Source organism: Lacerta agilis, chromosome 14, assembly GCF_009819535.1.
Source record: "Lacerta agilis isolate rLacAgi1 chromosome 14, rLacAgi1.pri, whole genome shotgun sequence".
In the NCBI taxonomy this organism is placed as follows: Eukaryota; Metazoa; Chordata; class Lepidosauria; order Squamata; family Lacertidae; genus Lacerta; species Lacerta agilis.
Window position 1 is genome coordinate 46,486,390 of NC_046325.1, and position 16,174 is coordinate 46,502,563.

General features: G+C 43.3%; 1 protein-coding gene across 3 annotated transcripts in view; it reads left to right on the top strand.

Annotated features, from left to right (window-relative positions):
* The first annotated feature begins 7,683 nt into the window (after positions 1-7,683).
* The window catches only part of RPRD1A (regulation of nuclear pre-mRNA domain containing 1A), a 35,596-nt gene continuing 27,105 nt past the window's right edge, over positions 7,684-16,174 (top strand). For all 3 annotated transcript variants that reach the window (XM_033169370.1, XM_033169371.1, XM_033169372.1), the window contains exon 1: positions 7,684-7,862. In XM_033169370.1, coding sequence (XP_033025261.1) covers positions 7,712-7,862 — 151 coding nt within the window. In that variant the 5' untranslated portion in view covers positions 7,684-7,711. The remainder of the gene's footprint in view (positions 7,863-16,174) is intronic.

Genomic DNA, 16,174 nt, shown 5'->3' on the forward strand with positions numbered 1-16,174 from the left:
GGTATCATGTATGAGTTTGTTGCTATTTTAAGATAAATTGGGTGGTTTCTATAGGCTGCACCCCTTTACTTATGGGCTTTGCCTCCTGGTGCATGAGCTGCATGCCTTTACCTCTGCTCTTTCTGGGATTCTGTCCTTTGGCACAGGATTGTACCCGTATGCAGCTTTATTTCACATATTTATCACAGCCTGCCCTTCACCAAGTCAAATCAAATCAAATTTATTGCGGCTATAAGCCCATAAAAACATAAAAATGGAATATATGACATAAAGTTACAGCAAACCATAGACCCTGGAGTCATAGGGAAACAAACCACAGCACAAATACAAGTTTTAAAATTGCAACCAGGGAGCAGAAAACAAAAGTATTAGTGGTCGTGTAGTTGGCCACAGCGCCTTTTTTGAGATATGACAGTTTAGAAACCTTGCCACCTGCAAGGTTGTATAGGAGTCATTGTCTTGCAGGAGTAAGGCAAGGTGTGACTCAGCTGGTGCACCTGTAAGCTTCACCAAGTCATCCCAGGATAGGTTTCAAAAACATCATAATCAAAAACAAATACAGGTTGCATTTAAAAAATCTCATTTTATATTAAGGTAAAACAAGAACATAGCAAAGGCTTGCCAAATTTATTATTTATTTTGGATCCAATCCAGCCAACATTTGTTGTGACTAATTCTTATTGAAATTCTTGAAAGTGACCAGGCTTGATTTAGTTGCAACAGCTTACCTTGGTTGTAAGTCTATTGAACACAGTGGGCCGTACTACTAAGTAAACTTGCTTAGGACTGTGCTAAATCTTTTTGCATTGATATCAATGGGACTCAGTTGTTTCATGTGGATTATGAGCTTTTCCTTTACAGCAAAGAGCCTAGGAGAATAACATCCATGAATAAAGCCTGAGAAGCTTGTAACACCCAGAAAAAGTTGAGCATCTCCATGTGAGAACAATAAGGCAGGAAAAACTGACAAAATAGTAACCCGGTGAGGAAAGCAAAACAGAACATGCTGTTCTTTGATAGTACTCTATGTGCATTCTATGGATATGGATCTTGGCACCTGGCGACTTCAAGAAATTTACAGTCTAGTGACATGTTGTACAGACAGGTAATTCTGGGGAGCATGCACATTTTTTTCCATTGATACAATGCAAATGCTCCCAACTTTCAGCCAAATTTCCCTTCAGCGGATAAGACCTTCATGAACTTTTTTTAATGTTAGGGTGGAAAACTGCCATCTCACTCTGCAGAATTCTCTGCTTACAATATTAAGGTCTTTTTAGATCCTCTATTTTCCATCCATCTGTTACAACTGCCTGGAAAACAAATGACTTTGAGAAGGTTTGTGGTGCTGTGACATCAAGGAGAAAGAGGTAAATCTCCTGTGCAACGAAATATGGCATCTGACACGCATGAAGGGGGACAGAGTAACTAAATCTCCTGCCACAGGGACTTTTCCCTTATGCTACAATCTATGGCAGCTTCTCTCAACCTTGGGTTCCCAGATGTTACTGGACAACCACTCCCATCATTCCTGAGTGCTGCCCCTGCTGGCTATGGATGATAGGAGTTGTAGGCCACCAACATCTGGGAACCCAAGATTGAGAAAAGCTGGTTTTACCGTATCACAGCTGGGAGTGTTGTTGGGGTTTAGTTTGATTTTTGGGCTTGATTTTTGCCTGATGAAAAGGAAAGGTCTTTGTCGAGTGCCTGAAGTTCAACAGGCTGTTACAGAGATGATGTGTATGTGGTCCCTTTGGGTGCTCTAAGGCACTATATAAACATTAAGTATTATTAAAATTACATAATAAAACAATAATAAACTATCTATAAAAGCATAATTATCTCATCCTTAAACTCTTTTCTAAGCTAGAAGACTATAGCACTAAGAACTAACTAACTTGCTGATAGATGAATACCCCCCCCTCTTTTATTGTCTTTTATTAACTCTTCTGTTGATGGTATTTGCATCCGCCAGGATATCAGGAATCCTTCTGGAGAGATTCCTTAACATGAAGCCTGACTCTAATCTTCTGTTAGACTCCATTAACTTGCTCCTACCCACCATACATCCTTTTCATATTCATACTTGTACAAACAGTGACCCGAGTCTTTGTTCTTTTTACTGATATGTGCTTTATTTTCACAATCTCTTGCTCATTCACCTTTAAAACTTTTTTTTAAAGAATAATAAAAAAATAGGGGAGCATCCATGAATACACAAAAGACCTCCTGCAGCAAAAGTTCAATGTAATCACATAAAGAGTCCGGAAGAATTGCCCGGTGTGGGGATATGGCTGGACACAAATCCCTGAAGCCCCACTGTATTTTGATGACAAAGTCTGAAGAGGGCTCTCAGATCTGGTATACCAATCCCCAAGTCTCTAGACCAGGGGTCGGCAATGTGTGGCCCATGGGCCGGCTGTGGCCCACGAAGACTGTTTTACCAGCCCACGAGCCACCCCTGAACCAAGCCGCCCGCTCGGCGAATCCCCCGTGTGCTGCGCTAAACCGGCACAGAGTGCTGCGGGGACTCGCTGGGCGGCGCCAGAAAACGCATGCGCAGATATCTGAAATCGCATCTGCGCATGTCCAGATGCCAAAAATCACTTCTGGGCATGCGCAGACACGATTTCTGGCGTCGCGCTGCGCCAGTCCAGCCCACAGATGATCTCCATGGGAGTGATCTATTCCATGACCAGTAAACCTTGCCAACCCCTGCTCTAGACTCTCATGAAGGGCTGTTGACCATTCTAATGCCTTTTGTGGGAACTTCTGAGTGAGAAAACGTTGCTCTTCCTGGAGTAAGAAGCGCCTGAAGGTATTGGCACCACCTTTTTTTTTAAAACTACACAAAAAACCTGTTGTACCCTCTCAGGTTTCTCTGAATCTGACTGCATCAGGGTGCTGAGAAAAGTGAATTAAAACCTGTTATTAATTCTATCTAATGCTAATAGTGACCTCTGCTGTCTGTAACTATAACGACACCATTGTCCCAGATTTCTGTCCTTATTCAAAATGTGAAAAACCAAAAAACAGCTACAGTTCCAGGCAGGGGCGTAGCTAGGTAAATTGTTACCCGGGGGCAAAAAAAATTGTCACACCCCCCCCCCCGGCATGGGAAGGTCAGGTGGTACCTAGTGCGGAAAATTTCTTGTCAACCCCCCCATTGACCCCCCCGCAAAAATGGTTTTACGTTATTTCATATTTTCTTACAAAGGAATAACAACAAGTTAATAATAATAAACTTTTATTTATATCCCACCCTCCCCAGCCAAAGTCGGGCTCAGGGTGGCTAACATCAGATACTGTATTTTTCGCTCCATAAGACATACTTTTTCCTTCCTAAAAAGGAAGGGAAAATGTTAGTGTGTCTTATGGAGCGAAGGCTTCGCTCCCGCTGCCTGCCCCCCGCCACGTTTGGCGGGAGGTGGGGGTGGCAGCCGAGATGTTGCTGCATCCTCCACGTCACCCGCCAACCCCAAAAGCAGGCTTTTGGGATCACCGGCAGGGCGCGGAGTGGTGGAGAAAGCAGCATCCCCGCTATTTTCTCCTCCACCTCCCTGCCACCAATTGGTGCCGTGTGCGGGGTGGTGGAGAAAGCAGCGGGGATGCTGCTGTTTTTGGGATCGGCGGCAGGGTGCAGGTGGAGAAAGCAGCATCCCCACTGCTTTGTCCACCCCCGCCCTGTGCGCCGGTCCCAAAAGCAGGCTTTGGGGATCGGCAGCGGGGTGCGGGGTGGTGGATAAAGCAGCGGGGATGTACTCATCCCACTTGCTTTGAAGGGAGCTGGGGACAGGGGTGAACGCTCACCCCTCATCCCCAGCTCCCTTCAAAGCAAGTGGGGATTAGCCTAGCCTAGCCCTCTGAAGGGGTGCGTGGGCCCCTTCAGAGTGGCTTATCCCTGCTCTTTTTTAAAGGGAGCCAGGGAGAAGGGGTGAGCCTCCTTCGCTCCCCCTCCCAGTCTTTTAGAGGAGGAAAACCAGAAAAAAATTTTTTTCCTGGTTTTCCCCCTTTAAAAATGAGGTGCGTCTCATGGTCCGGAGTGTCTTATGGACCGAAAAATACGGTACATAACATTGGTATAAACAATAATTAAATTAAAATAATTTAAACAATAATTAAATTACCTCCTAAAACATCTCAAAGTCTAATTAGATGGCTTTCCACAGGGTTAGGGTTGGGAACAGTAAGTGTTCTCTGAACTGAAATTTCAGCCTTCATGACATAGGAAAACAGCCAAGTGAACAGCTATTTTGTTGGAGAAAGGTCAAGATATTAACCGATATGCATGAAATTTCATATATAGCCATTTAATCCCTAGTATAGTAAGATAAGACCTTCGGAGCAGGCATACAAAAAAATTGTTCCTTGATAATTTGTCACCCCCTCTATTATGGAACCCGGGGCGGACCGCCCCCCTAGCTACACCCCTGGTTCCAGGCTCCCTTGGTACTTTTCAACACCATATTCTTACCATCCAGGCCCATATGCCGCCAAATCCCCCTACCTGTGTAAACCCTCTTCAAGCATTCTCACTAGAAGAGGAGCCATGGGTAGAGCAGGGCTCCTGCTAGCCTTTTGTGTGATTAGTGAACTTCTGCAGTGAGGAGCTTTGTATATCCATGGTGATTCCCCATATAATTGAGAACAATGACCTCTCAGGGTTTTCAATCATGCAAGGAGCATAACTTAGCTTAGGGCCGGCCCAATACCTTTTGATGCCTGAGGCAAGATGTGCCACTGATGCTTTACCACACCACAGATCACTGCTGAGGCTATTCCACACCCTTAAGATAATTCAGATTCCATCCTGGCACAATCTGTTATGCTATTTTTGCTGCAGTAACTATTGCCCATGTAATTTGTATAAGCAGCACCAACAGTTATAAAAATTAGCAATGCATAGTATCTGTGGAGTAATCATACTGTTACTTACAGTGGTACCTTGGTTCTCAAACTTAATCCGTTCTGGAAGTCCGTTCCAAAACCAAAGCATTCCAAAACCAAGGCGTGCTTTCCCATAGAAAGTACTAATGCAAAACATATTAATTCATTCCAGACTTTTAAAACAACACCTAAAACAGCAATTTAACAGGAATTTTACTGAGACCATTGATCCATAAAATGAAAGCAATAATCAATGTACTGCACTATAAAAAATACAGTATTGTAGATGATTAAAAAAATCAAAAAAAATCTTACCTGCACTGATGATAGTCATTGTTTGGCTTTTATCCATTTCCGCAGTCACACAATCAATCAATCGGTAGCTGAACTGGGTTCAACAGTCACAAAAAACAAATTAACTGAAAAAGCCTTAAAAACAAAAAACAAAAATAAATAGCAAAAACAAAAGCGCCAAACTTAATACGTTCCGGAAGTCCGTTTGACTTCCAAAATGTTCAAAAACCAAGGCGCAGCTTCTGATTGGTGCAGGTGCCCCGGAAACAATAGCTGACAGCCACATTGGACGTTTGGCTTCCGAAAAAATTCAAAAACCAAAACACTTACTTCTGGGTTTCGGCGTTTGAGTACCAAGGCGTTTGAGGACCAAGGCACTTGAGAACCAAGGTACCACTGTACTTTCTAGAGAGGAAAGTGCAAGGAGCTGGGGAAAGTCTTTAAAAAACATTTCACTCAGCATCCACAAGAGGGTTTCAGTTTGCTCCAAAAAGAAAAAAGACTAAAAAAAACCCCTCTTTCCCAATTTTCAGAGGAATCATCTCTGCTGCCACCCTTCCACTGCTTGGTCATGCTCAACTCACATACGAAATATACTTTTTCTAACAGTTGGCAACTCCATGGCATAACCAGGTTCTAGCTCATGACATCACTAAGCCCCACTCTGTGACATCACTCTTGCATTTTAAGGCTTTGGGATGCTGGGAATCTGGGGATACATCCAGCTGACTTACGTAAACCATCTGTCACACAACCAAGACAAGGCAGGGTCTATCGCAAGTCAAAATGCGGCTTTAGAGATCAACCTAATCAGCCAAAAAAAACCTTTTTATAATTTTTGTAATTGGTTTTTTCATAATTTTATACATTTTAACATAACCATTTCAAACATTACAGTAAAGGTTCTTTGAACCTTCAGACCTCCTTCCCTCCCTCCATGGGTTCCATGTTTAAAATTAAATTTGCTGCATCTTTTACTCTTATCTGTCTGTTAAATAACCATAATTATCATAAATAATTCCACATTACAAGTGTCATTACATCCCTGCCAAAGATTTTCACTGTTTACAGTGATCTTTTAAGTAATTTACAAATTTACTCGTCTTTAGAAAATACCAGGAAGTTTTTGTTGTTGTTGTTTAAACCCTCTTCACACTGCTCAGTAAGATAGTGTTACCGGGAAACTGGAAGTGGGGGTGAGAGACTTCCTCCACCACGATCCTTGCCTCAACTCTCTGAGGCAAAACAAAGAGCCTCTGCTGCACATTACCAAATGTAGCAATTCACTGATAAATGTATCTATGTACTGACTCAATGGGGAAACTTTAGAAATTCATCCATCTTTGTATCATCTTCTCAGTTCCAACGGCATTTAGGACCCAGGAAAGTGAGGTATAACAGGATGGGCGAGTGAGCCCACCATAATCCCTGGGATGTAGTCACATCTGCAGGGCCTTCCCCAAGGAGTCATGACCAGTGACATCCTGCCCCAAGTGTGTCAGGCAGATAACTATCTCAGTCACAATGCCGACCTGCCCCATAGTGGGACAAGACAAAGGGTTGTTTTTGACTCAGGGACCAGGGAACTGTCAATGCTTTCCTTTCTACTGTGGTGGAATAAGTGTGAAAGACTATACTTGATTGACAGGGCCATGCCTGGATCTCAGGTTCTACCTGAGACCACATCTTTTTCTGTGACATCTCTATGATGTCTTGATGATGCATCCTGTATTATAGGGAACTTTGGGGAACGTTAAAATACAGATGTAATCGTTGTCTGGGGCTCCCGGCTGCTTCGTCTTTGTAGCATCGGGAAGTCTTGTTGCAACAATAAAGATCAGGCCTACTGGCCGCTGTCTTGCTTCTATCTCCTGGCAGAAGTCTCTTGCTTGTGACCCCCGACCTGAACCTATGGGAGCCAAGGTTAGGCGATTGCGGGGTGCTCCAAGGACTCCCTTGTACAAAAGGATGCCCATTGAACATGACATGGTGTGGCAGAGTGGACTTCTATGATGGCTCGTCCGTGGACGTCTTGCTTTCGGGCACCTACCCAAACAATACCTTCCTCAGAGGCCCTGTGCAGTGCTTTATGGCTAAGACGGCCCTGCCGGCACTGATGCCGCCCTTTCTAATTTCAAATATAAAGGATACATGTGTACACGCATATATATATATATATCCCCACATATATACACATGCAACTCCATATATACATCCGCCTGCACCCGCCTCCCCCTCAGGTGAGGAGCCTCTGAGGTGACACACCTGCCGCCCCTCCCCCCCCACTCCCGCAGCAACCGTCCTTCCCGCGCTTTGTGGCATCACGCGGAGGGGGCGTGGCCCTGCGGCTGTGGCGTCGCGTGCGTAGCGGTTGCTCCGCCGCCATTTTGTCTCGGTGAGGCGTTTTGCGCGTGCGGGGAGGAGGAAGGCGGGAGGGGCGGCGGCGGCGGCCTGCTTATCGTTCCTGCTCCGGCGGTGGGTTCGGTTTCAGTTTCCCCATCCTCCCCCCCGGAGATCTTCGGGCGAGGCGATGTCGGCGTTCTCGGAGTCGGCGCTGGAGCGGAAGCTGCTGGAGCTGAGCAACTCTCAGCAGAGCGTGCAGACCCTGAGCCTGTGGCTCATCCACCACAGAAAGCACTCGCCCCTCATCGTCGCCGTGTGGGAGCGGGAGCTGCGCAAAGGTGAGGCCGCGGGGCGGAGAGGAGGGCGAGGGGGAAAGGCCGTGCAGGTAGGCCGCGAGCGGGATGTGAGGGGAAAGGTACCTCTCTTCCGCCTCCCTCGCTGCGGGCCTGGGGGGGGGGGACGCTCTCGCCTCAGCAGCCGGCCGGAAGGAGGGAACAGGGACCAGCCGCCTCGAAGGCTGCTGGCCGCCGGCCTCCGTTGCGGCCCGAGAGGAAGACGCTTGTGGGACGGCGGAGGGACCGCCACGGCTCCCCCTAACCTTTATTTTTGGGGTGGGGGATAGGAAAGGGGGCAGTGCTAGGAAGGGCCGCAGGAGCCCCGGCGACGCCCCTTTCCCATGTTAAGAAGTACTTTGGAACTCCCTGCCACTTGAGATCGAGCAGGCGCTTTTTCCGGCGCCTGCTGCATTCCCCTTTCGACGAGCCTATCCACCCAAGAGGGTTAGAAATGCGAGGTCATTTTACTCTGGTTTGGCATTGTGACTTTTGCGTGTGTGTTTTTTAAAGTATTTTTATTAAAGATTTCTTGATTTACAAGACTTTGCGTGTTTTAAAGCCTTTCTTGTTGCCTTAACCTTTCTGTAAACCACTTGGCTTTTTTTTTTTTTGCTTTAACAGTCAAGAGGGATATAGATTTTTGTTAAGTATGGGTGTGTTAAGGTACTGTGTACCACAATCCTAAATTAAGGCTCACACCAGCCTTTCTCAACTTTGGGCTCCTATATGTTGTTGGACTACAACTCATTATCCCTGACCACTGGTCCTGGTAGCCTAGGATGATGGGTGCTGTAGTCCAGCAACACCTGGCTAGCAAAGATTGAGAAAGGCTGGTTACACTGAGCAGGGCTTCCCAAACCTGGGTCTGCAGCTGTTTTTTGGACTACTATCTTTCCTAGCCACTAGGCCTGGTAGCTAGGGATGATGGGAATTTTAGTCCAAAAAGAGCTTGAAACAATTTGGGAAACCCTGCACCAAGGCCCTCCTTGTATATCTGTTAAGTCTCAGCCACTGCTGATTTCAGTATGTTACTCCCAAATAAGCATGTTTACCCTCCAGGGACAGACTGGGAGGTTCCACCCAAAGTTTAAGATGGTGTGGAGCCCTTGTAAGGAGGGTTTCAGTGACAGCTGTTTATGGGCGTATGAAAATGGCATTGTGTGGGTCAAGGTGATTGTCTTTTAGCAGGAGTGGGGGGGGGGGTAAAAACAAAAAAATCAGTTGTTGCTGATAATGCAACATTACCATTTTCTGATATCTATATGTTTTTGTTGTGGTGAAGGGGATTGGGAAGAATGGAGCAAAATTCAGTTCAATCTGTACGCAGCAGGTTGCATACAAAAATGCTATTACTTTCTAAATAATTTGTATCACTTGATCTAAATGGTGGTACACAAATATTACAAAGGTACACATTTTGACTGACCCTTGTAACCTAGACAATTCAAGGCAGATGTACTGTACATAGGATTGTAGTACTTAGCTTGCACTTCTGTGGGAATTATGTTCTCATCTGCAGCTCCAAATTTAGGAAAGACAACTAGGTTTGTTTTCGGCACAGTACAACTGGGATGCTTTGAACACCTTGGCCACACCTGCTTGCCAAATGGTCAACTGCAACATTATCCCTTGGAAGTAGCGAGAGACTTGGACTTAAATACAGTAAGCCTAGTAGACAACCGAAGTGTTTGCAATTCTTTGGTTGCCTGAACAGCTAGTCCTAACCTTGCTCTCTTTTGAAGATATAGGTGGGAATTTCTCTTATCATTGCACTTAGCACTCTGAGCAACTATGGTGTTATCCCAACTTCAAGCTACAGTGGTACCTTGGTTTGCATACGTTTTGGATTACAAACATGTAAACCAGGAAGTGTATGTCCCGGTTTGCACTTTTTTTTGGATTACAACCCTTTTTTTTTTATTACGAACAAGTTTTTTTTTTTTTTTTAGGCCCCATTGGCGAAAGCGCACCTTGGGCTACAACCTGTTTTGGCTTACAAATAGAACTCCGGAACAATTATGGTTGTAAACCAAGGTACCACTGTATAGAGGAAATTTTGTTTTCTCTTACAATTTTGCCAGTGAAACCAGTGGTGAGTGGAAATATGGATGGCTGATCAGGGTAAAGTGAGATTAGATTTGAACTGGGAATTTCTTGCTTACCCTTAGTTGGATGCCATAATATGTATTTCAACTATTTTGCAAAGTACTAGGAATTCCTGAGACTGTTGCCTCATTGAGATGCTCAGAATCAGAAGTATAAGTGAATCTGCAGGCGGTAGATAAATTGGATTTTATGCTGAAGTATCAACCAACAATGAAGTGTACTTGAGGTAATGTTTTTATTAAGAAGGTTGAGACTGGGAACACCTAGCTAATGTATAATGTGGTGGTGGTATAATTAAAACCTTAAAAGGAGCCAAATCCCAATATTTAAAAAATACATTGTCACTGTCAAACTGGTCTGCTGAACCTTGGTTCACCTCAACAACTGCTTTACACACCTTCACAAAAAGAAATAGATGTAATACTGGCTTCAGACCTTTTTAATGCAGGGGTCAGCAATTTTTTTCAGCGGGGGGGGTCCACTGTCCCTCAGACCTTGTCAGGGGGGAGGACTATATATATATACCGGTAAAACTTAATTGCAGCTATAAGCTCATGGGGGGCGGACTATATTGGGGGGGGGGTTTGAACGAATTCCTATGCCCCACAAATAACCCAGAGATGCATTTTAAATGAAAGGACACATTCTACTCATGTAAAAACATGCTGATTCCAGATTTAGAAGGCGATTGGGCTGGATCCAGCCCCCGGGACTTAGTTTGCCTACCCATATTTTAATGGATGTGAAAAGCTCATGAAATTACTTATCCCTCTGGGATTTTTAGTTCTTCCATTTTCTTCCATTTGGGGTTTAGTTGTACGTTTTTGTGCACCACTTCCACCTTCCTGTAGCAATTATATGCCCTACCATATTGTGGCAAAACTATGTGGCTAGCATTTTACAATGTTTCTTGTTGACACAAGTTTTTTAATGTAAGTGCAACTTTGGAGTTAACCCCCCCCCTTGCACCTTGGAGTATGTGTGTGTTACATTAGGACCATATTTTATACATTTGCTCCATTTTACTTGATTACTTGGAACAATTGTACAGTGGTGCCCCGCTAGACGAAAATAATTCGTTCTGCGAGTATTTTCGTCTAGCGGGTTTTTCGTCTAGCGAAGCGGCAATGTAAACCGCGGTTTTCGCTAGACGGGGAAAAACCCGAAAAAATTGTCTTGCGAGGCAGCCCCACAGACCTTTTCGTCTTGCGGGGCAGCCTCCCGCTAGACGAATGTCTTCGTCTAGCGAGGCATTCGTCTAGTGGGGCACCACTGTGTTTATTACTGTTGTGTGTTGCCGAGAGCATTTTTGGAAAGGCAACCTAATTTTAATCATTTTAAATATTTCATATAAATAAGTTTCAAAAGCTGTATTGCAGGGTTTTATTTCAATATTTGAAACTAAGAATTCCTATAAAAAAGTACTGTAGCTTGGTTTTAGCATTATAATGACTATGGGTTGCACCCAACCTAACTTAGTTTATTTCGTTCAGAGGTATGTGCAAGTAACTTAGGTTGAATTAAACCCAATATTGTTAGAATTTAAAATAAGTATATTATTAAATGTAGTCCTGAATTTGAATTGCCTATTTATATTTCTGATGCGGATGTTTCAATTTGGGTTGTGGTAATTCATGATTATCACCAGGACCGAACTGATAGAAGTGTGCTTATTTTCTTAATGCTTTTTTCTGAAGGCAGAATATACCACCATAATGACCATCTGGCAAGTTTTCTCTTGCCAGAGTATTTATAAATATTTGCTTTTTAGATTCACCTTACCTTGGCTTTGTGCACTCCCCAGTTCCATTTCCAGTCCTCCCTCCTGTGCAACCATGAGAAGTTTGGCGATTTGTGCTTCAGATTTCGGTTATTCGCAACTTAGTGTGCTTAATATTAACAATGTTTTGTTTGCGTGTGGCAGCTTCATAAATGATGACCTGAAGCTCCTTGCTTTCAAACAAGCCATCATTGATAATAAAAACAGTTTGCACAAAAGCTTTCAATCTCATTTTGGTCATCCTGCAGGAGAGGAGGCATGCAGAAGCCTGGGGAAAAGTTAGGTTCAATAATGAACAACAACAAAACTCTTCATTAATTGTCTGGAGCAAGACAAACAACAAGCCTGGGTTTGGACACAACACCTAAGTAAAAGTGTGGCTTGGTGCAGCGGAACTGTGGAGTAGAACAATAGTCATAGCCTTTGTTCCGGGAAACTACATATTTGGTCCAGTGTTAGAAACTGAGATATGAAAGCTAGGAGCTAAATGGCACCTTAAACCTTGGTTATGGGCACAACGGATTGTCTAGGCACACTTTTTTATAACAAGAATAGAAAGTTGAAAATGTATGAACTGCAGCTAAAATATTACAGTATGTTCATTTTTCACATGGTCTAGTCCTTCCCCTGCCCACCCCCCTAATATTAACAGGGTCTCTTCTCCAGTCTTCAGAGAGTAGCTAGAAGTGGGGAGGCAGAAAAAGGTCCTTTCCTTCCACTTTGTAGTTTTAATCTGAAATTTTAGGTGGAGTACTGCGCCCAGAGCTCAGAAACTGCTCACAAAATGTGCCTAGAACAATGGGAGTTTCGAACACTGGTTTGGTCATCTGTGCCAAGCCATGATTTTGTTTAGTGTTTTGGTGAAACAGGTCTGCTTAATTTTCTCTACCAATTGTAATGTCCAGCTTCATCTCATAAAAAATCCAAACTTCCTTGTGCAAAGCTACCGTAGTTGATATCTGAGTGTTACCCTTTAATGAGTGCATGCAGGTTTGTACTTAGTGGATTTCAAAAACCAATATTTGAAAAGCCCTCAGACTTAAGGGCCAGAAGCCCAGACAAAATGTTTTTGTCTGGTGCCTAAAGCCAGACAAAGGATGCCAGGACCATTCTGTAAGCAGGTAGCCAACATTGAAAAGGCCCATTCCCATGTTGCCACTCTCTGGACCTCCTGTGGAATGGGCATACAGAAAAGGACCTGAGATGACGATTGCAGGGTCTGGGTCTATTCATATAAGGAGAGATGGTCCTTGAAAAAAAAGTTATCAACATTTCAGTAACTTTTCCAGGTTCATCGCCTAATAAAGGAAGAATTGGTGCTTCTCTGTGCTGTTCATATAAATTGCAGTACTTTAGCTCTAATTAATATTTCATTCTTAAAAATGAATTCACCTGATGTATTTCTTAATTTTTATTTAATAAGATGGAGTCTATGTAGTGTAACGGGGACGCGTGTGGCGCTGTGGTCTAAACCACAGAGCCTAGGGCTTGCCAATCAGAAGGTTAGTGGTTCAAATCCCCACGACAGGGTGAGCTCCTGTTGTTTGGTCCCAGCTCCTGCCCACCTAGCAGTTCGAAAGCACGTCAAAGTGCAAGTAGATAAATAGGCACTGCTCCAGTGGGAAGGTAAACGGCGTTTCCGTGCGCTGCTCTGGTTCGCCAGAAGCAGCTTAGTCATGCTGGCCACATGACCCGGAAGCTGTTTGCAGACAAATGCCAGCTCCCTTGGCCTATAGAGCGAGATGAGCGCCGCAACTCCAGAGTCATCCGTGACTGGACCTAACAGTCAGGGGTACCTTTACCTTTATGTAGTGTAACACTTAGCTGAGGAAATCATCATTTGATCAACAGCCAGATTATTTTAATATTAAAAGGTGTGGGGAAAGGGGAAAGGAGAGAGATACTTTGTTTGAGGAATTAGGATTCTGTTTCTGCATCTATTGTTAAAGTTGAACAGGACACAGCAAAATAATAGATAAAGGATAAATACAGTGATTCCTTCTTCCCAAAAATGCTGGACAGTACAGATCAGAAGAGTTTTTGCACTTTATCTGTTAAAGAGTATGACTTGGATGGATCTGGACACAGTCATACTTCAGGTAGTTTCATGAAAGGAATAGAACTTGTTCATCATGAATTTAGTTTCATTGTATTTATAACATTCCTACCACTCTAGCAGTTATGCTAATATTGGGCAACTATCTTACACAGGTGTAAGTTCCTGCATGTGAAAGAAATAATCTTGGCAGTTCTGATCACTGTTTCCTTTCCACCCACTCTGACTGTCACTGTGGGAAATGCGAGTGATTTAAGATAGTGCCTTATTATGATAAAAAACCATAGTCACAACAAACCTGTTGTATGATGTGGAGTAGAGCAACACAATATGTTGCTAGGGCTGTGAAACTGTTAATGCCTCTTTGAGTGATTGTTAGCTAATTAATTTTGCAGTGAAGGAAGTATTGAAATTCCTCAGTCAATAATTTTGCAGAATTTTTCAACATACAGCTCATTATATGTTGATACTATGTGGCCTCATAGTATACAGCTCAGGTAGGAGAGGGGAGGATCACAGAAGCCTGAGGGTTTTCCTGATCTGAATATGCATCTGGACTAAGCCTTGGAGGGGCAGGAAGTAAATAAAGGGGCTTGGCTTCTGGGGAAAAAAAAGTATGGTCTAGGTAAATTAGACACATAATTAGGCTGAATGTAAATTCACCACTAATTAGTGGATCTCTCTTTTCAACAGAATTTGATACACAATTCAGATTTTTTAACAACCATCATGCAGGGTAGAAACTTGTATCTAATAGTTATTATTTTTACAGTTACTAACTTATGCATTTGGATTGTTAAGAGTTGTCAAAAGCTTATAGAGTTAGGAATCAATCAATGCTTGATCATCTTAATACAGAATTTACGTATTTTCCTTCAACATCTGCCAAATCAGACTCAGTGCCAAAGGTCACCTCAATTTGACATCCCTAATACAAAATGGGTGTATTCTTGTCCCTTTTCTTTTTAATTTATTTTTCCCAGATCTTCTAGAACATATTCAAAATTAAAATCACATCCCCCCAAAATCAATCAAAACCCAGTTGCACTTTTACTGTACAGTCATACCTTGGTTCTCAAACAGAATGCGTTCCGGGAGACAGTTCAGCTTCTGAAAATTGTTCGAAAACTGGAACACTCACATCCGGGTTTCAATTGTTCAGGAGCCCAGGTGTTTGAGATAATTATTATTATTTAATTATTATTATTAATTATACCCCGCCCATCTGGCTGGGTTTCCCAGCCACTTTGGGCGGCTTCCAACAGAACATTAAAATGCAATAATCTATTAAACATTAAAAGCCTCCCTAAACAGGGCTGCCTTCAGATGTCTTCTAAAAGTCTGGTAGTTGTTTTTCTCTTTGATATCTGGTGGGAGGGTGTTCCACAGGGCGGGTGCCACTACCGAGAAGGCCTCTGCCTGTTCCCTGTAACTTGGCTTCTCGCAGCGAGGGAACCTCCAGAAGGCGCTCAGAGCTGGACCTCAGTGTCTGGGCAGAAACGATGGGGGTGGAGATGCTCCTTCAGGTATACTGGACCGAGGCTGTTTAGGGCTTTAAAAGGTCAGCACCAACACTTTGAATTATGCTCAGAAACATACCAGGAGCCATGTAGATCTTTCAAGACCGGTGTCATGTGGTCTTGGCAGCCACTCCCAGTCACCAGTCTATGGTGACTGTATGCAGATGATGCAGCTTTATTATAACTGATGAGGATAGTTCTGAAACATCTTTTACTCTCCCTGGTTTCTATTGTGAAGCCAATAAACTTTCAATAAATTATGAGAAGACAAAAATTCGGGTCTTCTCTAATTCCCAGAAATCAGAGAAATTGGAAAATAAGAGGATAAGAAATTCAGCGAGTAAAGATGCACAGATATCTTGGGATTTTTTTTCCGCAAGCAACTCAGGTGTTCAAACTATCACATAACTGCTATAAAACGGGCTAAGTGTACCTCCTCAGTAGTAGCTCACTTTTATTTTCAGAAAGGTAACCATTTATACCAGCTACTATTCAGATTTTTCAAGCTAAATTATCGTCCCAGCTACGTTTTGAGATCCCAGTATGGATACTAGCATATAATAGTGATTTAGATAAGATACACTCAAGTTTCTTGAGACATATCTTGGGGCTTCCAAGTTCAATCAAGTATGAGACAATGCGTGTGTGGAACTAGGTATACACACAATGGAATATTGAGTATGGCCTAGCACTATAAAATACTGGTTGCGTTTGCCATTTTCATTGCCAGGCTTTGAGGTCTGCTTTCTGACTTACTAAAGGACTCTTATAAATCCAGGTTCCAACTCTTACATAGCAGAATTAGATTTATTGGTATTGATTTGGAACTGTTGTATAATTCAAGTGAGCAATA